A 13,196-nucleotide genomic window follows, 5' to 3' on the forward strand; every position below is an offset into this window, starting at 1 on the left:
GAACCGTAGACCACAACTCTTTGAGTGAGACCATCCAGCCAATTCCTTATCCACCGAGTGGTCCATCCATCAAAACCATGTCTTTCCAGTTTAGAGATGAGGAAATTTAGAAATTCGTATTGTTTACCAGCAGGGACATGGCTGTAGAAGGGCTGAGGAGGCTTGAGGATGCCTACGGTATAATTTGCCACTGCTAGTCCCATCACAAGTGTCTCCCCACCTTGTGTTGCCCAGAGCTCTTGCCCCAAGTCTAGCAATATGTTCAGGCAAGCACTCCCTGTAGCACTGCTGCCTGTCAGCTAAGTAAGCCCCTGTGTTGCTTCTGGAAAGAAAGGTGGAGAAAGCTGGGAAACTCTCAGAATAAGAGAAAGATATCTTTAAGTACATGTACATTTGCTGCCATAAGTAACAGAAACATTACAGCAAATCTCAGTATTTCTCCAGCGTTGGCAGCAGTGTCACTTATTTGCTAACACTTAGACTAAATCTGCCAGGATTTACCGATACAGTAATACACGGCTAGAAGAGATCCCGTTATTTGCTTTTATTTCATGGTAAGGATTCCTCAGAAAAACTACAAAAGGTATATATATAAAAAAAGGATTAAAATCTTCTTGTGCAAAGGGAGTAGCTTGAAGGCAGACCTTTGACAGCAGCGGGGATGGCTGCCACCCTGCTGATCAGGGCAAGGAGCTTCCTCCGGAGGAAACTAAGAGGGTAGAAGGCAGAGAGGGAAAAGGGAGACACCAAACATCCTTTTCTGTCTTTTCAGATCTCAGACCAAACGTGGGTTTTAAAGGCCCCATCTGTGCAACAGCAAAGTCTCATTTCTGCCAAGAGCGCTAGTAAAGAGCACGGACGTGCAGGACTGCCAGCTGCAAGGGAAAACTCCCAGGCTGTCTCGCCTTCAACCCTGCCATGGCCACAAAAGCCACCGGGTCTAAGAAATACCTCCAGCTGCTCCTTTTTCAGCTCGCTCTTCTAGGGCCTGTCTTCTGTGGGAACGTGTTGGTCTGGCCAACAGAAGGCAGCCACTGGCTGAACGTGAATATACTTATACAGGAGCTCATCCACCGTGGGCACAGCGTTAGCATCCTGGTATCCAATGCTTCCCTCTTCATTAAACCCAACGCTGACACTGTGGAGAAGTTTGAGGTTTATAATGTGCCCTTCAACAAAGACAGTATTAAGAACCTGATGGATGATATGGTGGCAATGTGGATGAGTAACAGGCCAACCACCTTGACCTTCTGGCAGTTTTACAAGGAGCTGGAAAAAAGGACCAATAGTTGGCACCAGATGAACAGGCTGATGTGCGACGCGGTGCTGACCAACCAAGAGCTGATGGCCCACCTGCAGGAATCTAGCTATGACCTGCTGCTGTCAGACCCAGTGACCCCCTGTGGGGATCTCGTGGCTCTCAAGCTGTCCATCCCCTTCGTCTACTCACTGCGCTTCACCCCAGCCTCCACCTTGGAGAGGCACTGTGGCAAGATCCCAGCCCCACCATCCTACGTGCCCGCAACCCTGTCCGAGCTCACCGACCGCATGTCCTTTGGTGAGAGAATAAAAAACATCGTGTCGTACTACCTGCAAGACTACGTCTTCGGGAGATTCTGGGCAGAATGGGATATCTACTATAGCAAGATCTTAGGTAAGCCTTCTGCTACTTCACTTCTCATTACACATTCTCCTGCTTTACGACCTGCAGAGTTAGGAACCCAGCAGGGCAGCAAAGTCAAGGTCTGAGAGAGGTCAGCAAGAAGTTTGTCGTTACATCCCTATGTAGAAAAGGGAATGAGCCACCAGGGTCCATCAGTTGCAGCCACTCCCCTGTCAGGGTGCTGTGCTGCTACGCCATTGCATTGAGACCGGGAGTGGTGGTCATCCCAACGGAGGGATTTGCCTTTTGCCACAATTACTTTGAATGCGGAGGTTGAAACAACTTCCACATCAGACAGGGCCCTCAGCAAGGGCGCTCAGCTCCCACACTTCCCCCTCCAGTACCGGCTTGCACAGAGAGCAGCCAGCACCAGAGCTGGTTTCAAAGCCCAGAGTGTCTGACAAGGAGGGGCAGCTGGGGAACTCCAAGCCGATCTCGCCCCCCGCAGCAGCAGCACTGAAATGCATCGTGGCTTTGTAATGGGGACTTCACATAGGTCACTGGTCATGGAAAACCAGTTCTCTGCACAAAACAAGTGTTATTTAAAACACACCCTCCGCCCACAAGCAAACAGTGAAAGCAACAAGTCTTCCTCTGCAGGCTTTTCTTCTGGGCTCTTTTGAGTGAATATGTAGAAAAATATGTCTCTTGAGGTATTAATCACGTGATCAACATGTCATTTTTACTAACCTCGGTGGGGTTAGTAAAGTACACTTACTGACCTTTACTGAGCTCATGGAAAAGGGTTTTTGCAAATCTCACAGGGCCCAATTGCCTGCAAACACCTGCCTGCTGCAGGATTCCACAAGCACACCGACTGCTGTCGTGTGCACAGCAGATGGGGGATCTCAGCTTGGCTTCTCACAGCCCAGCTGCTTCTGTCACCCTCATTCTCACCCAGGAAAGGATGCTCTGGGCAGCGCGGAAGCTGTAGCAGAAGTCTTGCACCACATCAGTAGAAAACATTGTGTAACAGAGCCAGGCAGAAGCCCAGTAATGATGACTTCTAGCCCAGTGAAGAGGAGTTAATTATTTCTTAATTACACATCAGAAGGGTGACCATAAACAAAACCGTTTAACAGATTTTCTGGCTCAACTTTAAGTGCATAACTGGCACCTAGGGGCAGGCAGGACAGCCCACACTGTCACCTACCAGCTCTGGCCTCTCGCAGGACATGCTCTGGAAGAGGAAGTTCACGTGAGGACAGTCTTACTCTGATACTGGAGTCACTCGCTGTGCAGCTTCAGCCACTTTGAGATGCAAATTTTAGCTGCAGCCCTGGAGCATCACCTGACACGCACTGCAAACACTCAGTGGCTTTATGAAGCAAGAGGCTGCCCACGCAGTGGGCGAACATCTTCGCTGCATCCCCAGCTGTGCTTCGCAGAGCCAGGAGAATGAGAAAGTCACCTCTTCTACCGAACAAACAACACCACAGAGCCTGTAGTCAGACAGGCAGGAGGGCCAGGACGACCAACAGGACACAATCCTTGCTGAACTGACCCCCCCGGGCTGACAGCTCTCCCCGCTGCTCCAGAAGAAGCACGCCTTCCAGCTTCAGCAAGCTATTTACCACCAGATGGTGCCAGCCACCGTTTTCCGCAGGAAAACATGCCATTCTGCAGGCCAGGATTTCGGAAGAGCTAGCTCGGTTCCCTCCCCTGCGGAAGAAGGCAGTGCCGCACATGCCCAGCCCAGCTCGGGCACACCGCAGCTCCCGGCGAAGGAGGGTGATGGGGCCGTTGGCACACAGGGCAGGCGATGGCTGGGAAGCGGGTGGCAGCGCTGTGGCTGCTGGCTGTGTTGGGCTGGGGGTCCGGGGGGAAGGTGTTGGTCTGGCCGGCTGACAACAGCCACTGGCTGAACATGGAGTACATCCTCCAGGAGCTCGCGGTGCGGGGCCACCAAGTGACGGTGCTGCTGCCTTCGTGCTTCCTCATCTTCAACACCACAGAGCCGTCACCATTCCAGTTTGAGGTGGTCGAGGTGCCGATCACCAAAAAGGAGATGGCTGCCTTACTGGAAGAAGCTGTCTATTTTTGGTTTTACGAGGAGAAGGCGCTGCCTTTCTGGGAAAGTCTTTACAAGACGGCTCAACTGTTCCGCAAGCTGGAGAAAGTGACCAGAATCATTTGTGATGGAGTCCTGAAGAACGAGGCGCTGCTGGAGAGACTGAGGGCATCCACCTTTGATGTCCTCTTGGCAGACCCACTGACGCCCAGTGGGGAGCTGTTTGCTGAGAAGCTGGGTATCCCCTTCGTGTACACCATCCGGTTCTCCGTGGGCAACACGGTGGAGCGGCTCTGTGGCACACTGCCAGCACCTCCTTCCTATGTACCAGCCATCCTAAGCCAGCTAACAGATAGGATGTCCTTCCTGGAAAGGCTAAAAAACATCTTCATCTACGCTGGGCAGGATATCTTCTACCATTACCTTGTCTGGGGAAGCTGGGATCAATACTACAGTGATGTTTTAGGTAAGGCTGCTCTTACTTCCAGAAATTACATCTGCTGCACGCACAAGAGTAAATACCTACAGCTTAGAGGTTAAGGCACAAATTAGGAGCAAGACAGCCCTGAACTCTCTCTCCTTCCTCCAAAATTCCTCTGTCAAGTCAAACAGCCCAGGCAAGCACAAACATTACCTGTTAATCTGATCTGCTACACCAGTACACTAAGTCCATACTGGTACTTCTAGGAGCGGTAAAACAGTTCTAAAGGCACTTGGAACAGAGCTCATCAGTCCCATTTCATAGATGGATCGTGACAAACAGTAAGAACAGCCAAATAATCCCATGTACCCATCAAACACTACTACTGAATTAAACCTTTGGCAGTGGAAGTAAAAGATGGTTTTGGAAAGCTATACAACAATACTACCTTTTTTCCTCCTAGCACCCTTCTTGCTTCCTGGCTTATCTCAAAATGAGAGATAATGGCCCCCTCTGAACTTTTAAAGGGTTGGGAGAGCAGCTGAGCTCCAGCTTTCAAGGAGAAAAGGACCTCAGCAGAGACAGGCTTCTTTGCTTTTTCTGACAGTGCCTAAAAGAAATATTAGAACATAGTTGTATTTGTTTGTAGGATTTTTTCTTCTTTAAATAATAGTTGCATAATTATTTTCATGTTTTTGCTCAAAGTGATTATTGCAATGCCTAAAAAGAAACAGGGCAAACATACACCAGTAGGGTGCTAAGTAATTCTGCTACGAGCACTAAGTTGTTAGGATATCCTACTATCAGAGTACCTGGCTGTGTGTTTACTTGTGTTGCTGATCATGTTTGATGGAGAATGGAAAATCTTGTGCTGGCAGAAGCAGGGTTTGCTCATCTGCTGTTGTGCAAGCCTCAGAGCTGCTTGGATCTTGTGCCGTCTTTTTTATCGTAAAATGTGGGGTCAAGATTAAACCACACCACAGGGAAAGGGCTTTTGGTCCTCATATGCTGCAAAATGCTTCTTGTGGTGAGCAGAACCAGGAGTTGCTGTCATTATGAGATTAGCTGTGACTCCGCAGGAGACTCCAGAACGGGATTTGCTGCTTGCCCAGTTCTCCCATGAGTGTCGTTCAGTGTTCTGACATGCCCTCTCGCCAAGCTTGGCATCAAGTGGATCTCACTTTTATTGGCTGCCTCTGAAGTGTTTGCACACGGAAGCAGTGAACTGCTTCCAGCTCAGTCACACTGGAGTTGTACATGGACTCCTGAGATGATGGTGCCAAGGTTCCTCTGGCTGCTCTGTGCCTACGCATGCTGCTGGAGCACTGGCTTTTGTGGGAAGGTGGTGGTCTGGCCCACCGATGCAAGTCACTGGTTCAATGTGAAAGTGCTGCTGGAAGAGCTCGTACTCCGGGGTCATGAAGTGACTGTGCTGGTGGCCTCAAGCAATCTGCTCATCGACTACCAAGACACCTCCTCCCCCTTCACCTTTGAGGTCCTGCAAGTCCCCTTTTCCATGGACACCCTGAATGCTCTCATGGACGACTTCCTCAATTTCTGGATGAATGAGGTCTCTAATCTCTCCTTCTGGGAGATCCTGTGGCGGATGAAGGAGGATGTGGAGTTCTTTAGCAATATGACAAGGCAGACCTGTGACAGCTTGGTGATGAACCCTCAGCTGATAGCAAAGCTGCAGCAGGAAAAGTTTGATGTTCTGATCGCCGACCCCCTGACTATAGGCGGGGAGCTTGTAGCAGAAATCCTAGGAATCCCTTTTGTCTACAGCTTCCGCTTCTCTGATGGGAACGTGGTAGAGCGGCTGTGTGGTGGGCTCCCATCCCCACCTTCTTATGTGCCTGCTAGCACAATGGGGCTGACCGACCAGATGTCCTTCATGGAAAGACTACGGAACTTCCTCTTTTACTTTTACATGGATTTATTTTTCTTGAAGCATTGGCGAGATGAATGGGATGGGTACTACAGTAACGTCTTAGGTAAGGCAGCCATTGAGTGGTTTCTCCTCTTGCATAGGTTGTGCCTTTTGAATGTTTTGGGAGCTCGATGCTATTGTCTCAAAATACACTTTCTCAAAGGCTGGCAGAGATGGTAATTCCGTTTCGGTCCCACGGAGGCTGTGCTTTCCCTTTTAGGTCTCCTCTAGTCTAACAGACACCAGCGCAGTTTTGCTCCGGTTCCTCTTGAGGATCTTCAGAGCACATAGTTCTAATTTTTGCCCATGACAATACTGCTGGTGAGCTCTTGCAGTGAGCTGGATGCCCATTTTAGCGCTTTCAGAGGACAGTTGTTGCCTCTTCATCTTGATGACAGGCGCTTCCACAATGAAGATGGCAGTAGACAAAGGCTGGAGGGCAAAGTCATTCCTTAACTAAGTGTAAGGCAGGACAGACAGCTCCACTGACAACACAGGGACGGAGTTAACCCTGTCGTAACTAGGAACACTCGCCGTCTCTGGACAACCGCAGAGCAAGAACGCACCCTTCCTTCACATTGCATGCATCGTCTGGAGGTGTCATCTTGCAGCCCTGCGTAGTAGAGGATGGAAAGCGTGAGCTGACATTCTCCAATTATAAATGCAAAAACTGTCACCTTTCCCTTTCATCCACCATTCAGTTTGAAATTGTCTCCTTACACTACATACATACCTGAAATCTTTTGTTCCAACCTAGTAGAACTCAGTGTTAACTCAAAGTCTACTAAAGAGATCTTTTAGTTCAATGGACTTTGAATCTTGTACAGAATAGCTGTTTAGGCAGATAACGAGCGAATAATAAGCACAAGGGCATCTGTTCTGCTGCCCTCCAATCTCTTCTTGTGTCTCCCAAGAACGTCTCTGTGCTCTACACAAAAGTCTCTTTTCCCTGGATTGATTTTTTTTTCCCCTAATACCAGATAAGGCTTAATTACACCTTTATATCACTCTACTTGTAAGGCAGGCTTCATTTTTGTCTCCATTAACTTTGTAACTGACTCATTGTTCTTTAGTTAAAATAAAATCAAATACAAATTACTGGTGTAAATGATAATGCTGATCAAGTAGTATAAAAAGATGCCCTACAGATAATTTTTATCTTGCTGCTTATTTAGCTTGGGTCCTGCTTGCACTAGGCTGGCTTTGGACAATCATTTACTAACGCTTCTAACCCTTTTACTCCCCAGTTCCACTTTGTGGGGATAATACTGCAAAGACAACTTGCAACATGTACCTGAGAAGATTTATTTTTCCAATGGGAAGTTATAAAAATCCTTTTTAAGATTGTATTGCCTTGTTCGTGGCAACTGGCCAAGCCGAACGCAGGGCAGGGCAAGGAATACTTGTAGATGTGTCCATGTTTTCATTCCATGATTTGATAAACTGGGAGTGCCAAAAGACAAAGATAAGGCTCCTATTTTGCAATCTACTGCAAACAAGACCGGTCTCGTGTGTTGTGACCCTCTTGTACCTTGTCCACAGGAAGGCCCACAACTCTGTGTGAGACGATGGGGAAAGCAGAGATATGGTTAATCAGAACATACTGGGATTTTGAATTTCCACGCCCTTTGCTGCCCAACTTTGAGTTTGTTGGAGGACTTCACTGCCAGCCTGCAAAGCCATTGCCAAAGGTATCCCAACTTTGTTCTGTCGTTACTTGGTTGTTTACCCAGCAGAAAAAAACGTGTTTCTCTCCCTGATCAACACAGTGTGATGGAACAATTCTCCAGACAAAATGGAATCAAGACTTGCAGAAAGAGAGGAGTGATAAATCTCTTTTTCTATTGTTGCTTAGTGTAAGACATCTTAAAGGGAGTAAAATTCTCAGCATCTTCAGCCTACGCTCTGCTGTGACTGGCAATATTCAGGTGGAATTTGAAACTCCCAGATACTGATGGCAGCAACACAACAAGTTCTGGTCTAGCTTATCACTCCTGTAGGAGCCTCAGAGGAGGTAGGGAATTTTCAGTGCCAGTTGTCTGCTGAAAAAACCTTCCCACTCTCTTCCCACTCTCCTGTAGCAGGGGTTGAGTTGAGGGAAATGAATAACTGTTCTCTTTTGGATGCTATTGCTCCATTTCAGATGGCACTAACTAAAAAAAGGATCAGGAAGACCTACTGGTCTGATTCGTGGAAATCTGTTTGGCAACATGAGCTGCACTGCAAGAAATAGAGAACTGGCCGACTAAACAAGTGACTGATGAATCTCTGATCAGGATGTTGAAAAACCCTGTCAGTTTTCAGCACTGTCCCTTCCTGTAGAGCTGTGAAACGTGAAGTACTTGTTCTAGGAAAATCCAGAACCATGACTGACTATGCTAGAGAGGGTGTCACAGATATTGCCCTCTCAGGCCAGTGCGAGGATGCGTTCCTGCTGCTTGTGCTCTGAAAGAAATGTGTCCTGAAACTGCTTGACTTGCTTTCCAAAAGACACAGCTTCTGCTACCTGATTCAGCTTCTCCTGCTCCTTCCTGCAGTGCCTGTTTTGCACAAGGCCAGGTCTATCTCTGCAGTGCCCTTCTGTCAGCGGAGGTGCTCATGCCTCACGATCGTCTCCTTGACGAGCTAAAAAGGCTGTGCTGTCCTGTGCACAGAAATCTCTGCAATCTGCAGTGCATAATTACTCTTAGTGTGTTTCCTGCCTCTCCTAGGAAATGGAAGAATTTGTTCAGAGCTCAGGGGAACATGGCATCGTGGTTTTCTCTCTCGGGTCAATGGTCTACAACCTCTCTGATGAAAAAAGCAATGTCATTGCCAGAGCCCTCAGCCAGATCCCACAAAAGGTGAGTTTCCTTTCAAGTCTGAAACAACTCGCCTTGTTTTTTGTCACTCCTGTTGCCTTCAGCAAGTCTTGTACGTTTGGAATGGCCTGTGTTTTGCCTGCACCTCCTCTGGCTGTGCCACAGCCGGGAAGCTGGGCTCTGCAGAGGCAGATGGCTGAGTCAGCTCATGGGGAGTTCTGGCGCTTCCCCCCCTCTGAACCGAATGACACGGCAGTGTGTCCATAGGCCAGAACAGAAAAGTCACGCTGTGCAATCTTAATAGTAAGCACCTGATAGCTAATCAAAGAGCTGAAGTGGAGCCCAAACTACTGGAATTACTGGGAAAAGGTACCTCGGTTTGAGATAAAGCCCGAGATTACACATAATAATGCAGAAGGGCATGTCAGTGCTCTGTGTTTATCTTATCCTTCCTCTGTTCAAGGTCCTCTGGCGGTACAAAGGGAAAAAACCTGAAACTCTGGGCTCCAACACCAGGATTTATGACTGGATACCCCAAAACGACCTGCTTGGTGAGACTGATTCTATCTAGGATGCACTGTGCCCTTTGAAAAACTGTTTCCTTCTTAGTTTTTCCACTGAAATGGCTTATTCAGGCACAAGAACCACATAACACTTGTGGCTACAATTAGTGTTGCAGCTTAAGCAGCAGAGATTTGCCCTTGGAGACTTAATTTCCTAGCCTGCTTTTGACTTGAAGGTGCGTGGCTGTGCAAGAAGCTTGGAAGACACAGCCAGACTGTGAAGGGAGCAGGGAGCCGTGGCTCAAGGTGGCAGCAACTCGAGCTTAGCTCTAAAGATGGATCTCTAAAGCCAAAGCCTCTGTCTCATAGAGCTTGGTGGCAATTGTCTGGAAGGGCTAAGAAGGACTTGTAGGCAGGAGTAAGTATCAAAGCAGACCTGTACTCTGGAGCTGGATTTGGGCTTTGCAGTTAATCTCCAGGGCTCCTTCTTCAAAACGCGTGACCTAAGCAAGGCTGCAGCAGGGGCTGTTGTGAACCTGATAACCACGTTAGAACTAGAGCTGCCCAACGGCAGAAGGGCTGAAGCAGCTCTGGGGTAGGATGGAAGAACGTGCTGATTCACACGCTGCATCAAAAGAAAGAGGAAAGTGGAAGCTCAGTGTGCAAGCCCTGATGCTGATGCAGAGGTCAGGGCTTTTCCTTTCTCTAGCCGTGCACTTGCCCGGGTAGTTTGCAGTGCTCACGTCTCCGTGAACGCAGGCTGCCACAGCTGCCACTACACGTGCCTCTCCTTCCCTGTTCCAGGCCACCCCTTGACAAAGGCCTTTATTACTCACGGTGGGACCAATGGGATCTACGAAGCTATCTACCACGGGATCCCGATGGTTGGGATTCCCATCTTTGCCGACCAGCACGACAACATTGCTCACATGACGGCAAAGGGAGCTGCAGTTGGGCTGGATTTCAGCACACTGAAGACGGAAGACCTAGTTGATGCACTGAATACAGTCATTAACAATTCCACGTGAGTTTTGTTCCTGCCTTACAGGAGGATGAGGTTTATGGAAATCTTGGGCTGCTGCTGTGAGAAATTCTGCTGGCTCTTCTGGGAACCACACATACTAAGTAGCTCAAGTTTGGGTTTCAGATGAAAACCACCTTTCATGTCTGAGAATCAGCATTTCTCAGAAAGGAGATCAGGAATTTGATTTTCCTTCTACTACATTTTATCATCCCTTTGAGAAAAAGAGTTTTTACAAAGCTCAGAGCAGCTCCTGAGACAGTTTTCTGTTCTCTGCTGTTATAAATCCTCTGGAGGCTCCGGGTGACAATTCTAGTTGTAATTATGTCTACTCTGTCTGTAGCTCCAATTCTTTCTTCTACCCCTGAGTTACCAGTATCCTTAGGGTACTGTCAGTCAGCAACTAGAGAGTAAGGAAGCCTGGCAGCTGGGATCCCTTGCTAAGGATAAGGCCATTGAGAAAGGGATTGGAAAAAAGGCAGGAGCCCTCAGTCTTTGGCAGTGACTCCTGTCGAGTGTGAAGGACAGGAATCCCTTCGCAGAAGAACGTGCCAATTCCTGAAGCAAATGGACCAACACTGACGGAGGTATCCAGTACCTGAGGGAATCAGCTGTGGAGGAGGTGATATACAACAATCTGGATGATGACCGGGCATCCAAAGATCCATATGAAATCCGGTGCACGCACCCCCCTGCCAACCTCCTCCTTAGTTCTATTGCTGAGCAGGGTGTCATATGGTCTGGAATATCCCTTTGGTCAGCTGGGCCCAGCTGTCCCAGCTGTGTCCCCTCCCAGCTCCTTGTGCACCCCCAGCCTGCTCACTGGGAGGAGCAGCGGGAGAGGCAGAGAAGGCCTTGATGCTGTGTAAGCACCGCTGAGCAGTAACTCAAGCATCCCTGTGTTATCAACACTGTTTCCAGCACAAATCCAAAACATAGCCCCATACTGGCTACTGTGAAGAAAATTAACCCTATCCCAGCAAAACCCAGTACGATATATTATATTCGACCAGAAAATGCGTCAAATGTTTCCATGTTCCTTCTTGTAAAGGAGTATCTGGAATAACTTTGAAGAACTTTTCTTTGCAAAAGATCAGCTTTCTCTATTACTGTTCATAACCCACTTTTATGCAGATAGGAGTAAACTGGGCCAGTTTCAATATATTTAAATAACACTGATGAAAGTGAAAGGAGGGCTGTCTGCCTTCCTCAAGAGGACTGCCAGGTGCTGAACAGGTTGTTTCAGGAATCAGTGACAAATCTCCTTGGTTTCTTCTTTTTTCCCCAGCTATAAGGAAAATACTCTCCGGTTATCCAAGATACACCATGACCAGCCAGTTAAGCCTCTGGACAGAGCTGTCTTCTGGATTGAATTTGTCATGCGGCACAAAGGAGCAAAGCACTTGAGACCAGCTGCTCACCATCTCACCTGGTACCAGTACCACAGCCTGGATGTTCTGGCATTCTTGTTCACCTGTACAGCCGTTGCTGTCTTCATTCTTGTCAAGTGCTGCTTGTTTTGCTGTAGGAGATGTGGCAGGATTGCAAAGACGAAGAAAGAATAGACGTCCTGTTCCCATCAGCACTTTTTTTCTTCTCCTAGGCTGATTCAGCAAGGCATTTATGCACATTCCATGGTGAATAAAATTATGAGGATGCACTTTACGCTGGGCGTATCATGAAGCACCCCATTGAACTGGGTTGTGCTAAAAAGCTGTCGTGGGACAGAGCTGTTTGCTTACCCACCACATTCCTTCTAGCTTAAATAAGATGGAATTATAGTTGGTTTATCCCTTGGGACCCTGTTAGCTGATCACACACGGTCCCTAGAATGGTAACTGCTGCTCCAGCTTTTCAAATCCATTTTGGTGTATTTCATAAATTCAGCCTTCCCAAGCGTGGTACTGTGGTTCCCTCATTCTGCGACGAGTCTCCTTACCTCGACTCTGCCCTGTCCTATAACGTCACCCAGGCGTGATGATTCACGACCAAAACGTGTTCCCTGTCCGAGCAGCTCCGAGATGACAGGCTCCTGAACAGCGCCCACCTGAGCGGCCAAGATCATGAAAAACTGGCAGCTGCAAGTGGCTGGTGAAACCTGTATCATCACGTTTTTATAAATGCATTTACTACTTAGGGGCTGCGGGGAGACCAGAGTCCTAAGATCAGTAGAGGAATTACTTTTTTAGAACCATTTCACTTTTCCGTTCAGTATGTGCCTGGAGTCCTGCTGCTCCGGCCATCATTCTAACTGCAACACTATAGGGGTGTGAAAACCACCTCTGCCAGTAACTTGCCCATCTTAACCCCCAGATGCATCTGAGACAACTGGTAAGCACAGGAAAACCTCTAGAGAGGGAACTTGCAAAGTAACCTTAGATGTGGGCACACTGCAATAGACACGTGCCTTGCCTGGAGAGCTGGGGAGAAAATCCTGCTGCTCTTGGCTCAGATCAGAGCGGCCGTAACCACAGCGCTCCTGAGATGGCTCGAGGTGCCCTTGCTGATAAAAGCCTACTGAAATGATGCTAGTTCTGGCCTCCTGTTCTAGGTGAGGTTATTCCACTTCTGTGCCAGCTCACTCAAGAAAGAACTTGCCCCAAATTTAACTCATATTTGCCATATTCTGGATGCTGCAGAGTTGTTTTCAAACAGAGCAGGCTGAGAAAACATGTTGTATTTCTTTGCATAATAAATTTCCCTACCCTACGTTAACTTTTAACTTGAATAGTTTCAACGTGTGCTTGAATCTCTTCATACTACCACAGTTACAAAAGCTCCAGTTAATTGTTTCCAAACTAAAGAGGGGTTAGAACAAGACCACTGCTTCTCATGGTAACTTCTGG

General features: G+C 48.0%; 2 protein-coding genes across 7 annotated transcripts in view; one reads left to right on the top strand and one right to left on the bottom strand.

Moving 5' to 3' along the window:
• The first annotated feature begins 918 nt into the window (after positions 1-918).
• On the top strand, positions 919-11,915 carry LOC147528775 (UDP-glucuronosyltransferase 2A2-like). Of its 2 annotated transcripts, none has more exons than XM_086612370.1 (6): positions 919-1,654; positions 7,568-7,716; positions 8,737-8,868; positions 9,290-9,377; positions 10,134-10,353; positions 11,639-11,915. In XM_086612370.1, the coding sequence occupies exons 1-6, from the start codon at positions 919-921 to the stop codon at positions 11,913-11,915; spliced, it is 1,602 nt and encodes a 533-aa protein (XP_086468496.1). The 2 variants fall into 2 exon arrangements, with proteins under 2 accessions (XP_086468496.1, XP_086468497.1); XM_086612371.1 differs by lacking the exon at positions 919-1,654 and adding an exon at positions 5,240-6,089.
• Positions 6,041-13,196, bottom strand: part of YTHDC1 (YTH N6-methyladenosine RNA binding protein C1) — a 30,653-nt gene continuing 23,497 nt past the window's right edge. For 3 of the 5 annotated variants that reach the window (XM_086612364.1, XM_086612358.1, XM_086612361.1), the window contains one exon: positions 6,042-6,638. In XM_086612364.1, coding sequence (XP_086468490.1) covers positions 6,478-6,638 — 161 coding nt within the window. In that variant the 3' untranslated portion in view covers positions 6,042-6,477. Of the gene's footprint in view, positions 6,639-13,196 lie in introns of all 5 variants that reach the window. The other 2 variants (XM_086612359.1, XM_086612357.1) reach the window with 1 other exon arrangement.

The sequence above is a fragment of the Tauraco erythrolophus genome, chromosome 5 (assembly GCF_009769465.1).
Source record: "Tauraco erythrolophus isolate bTauEry1 chromosome 5, bTauEry1.pri, whole genome shotgun sequence".
Classification (NCBI taxonomy): Eukaryota; Metazoa; Chordata; class Aves; order Musophagiformes; family Musophagidae; genus Tauraco; species Tauraco erythrolophus.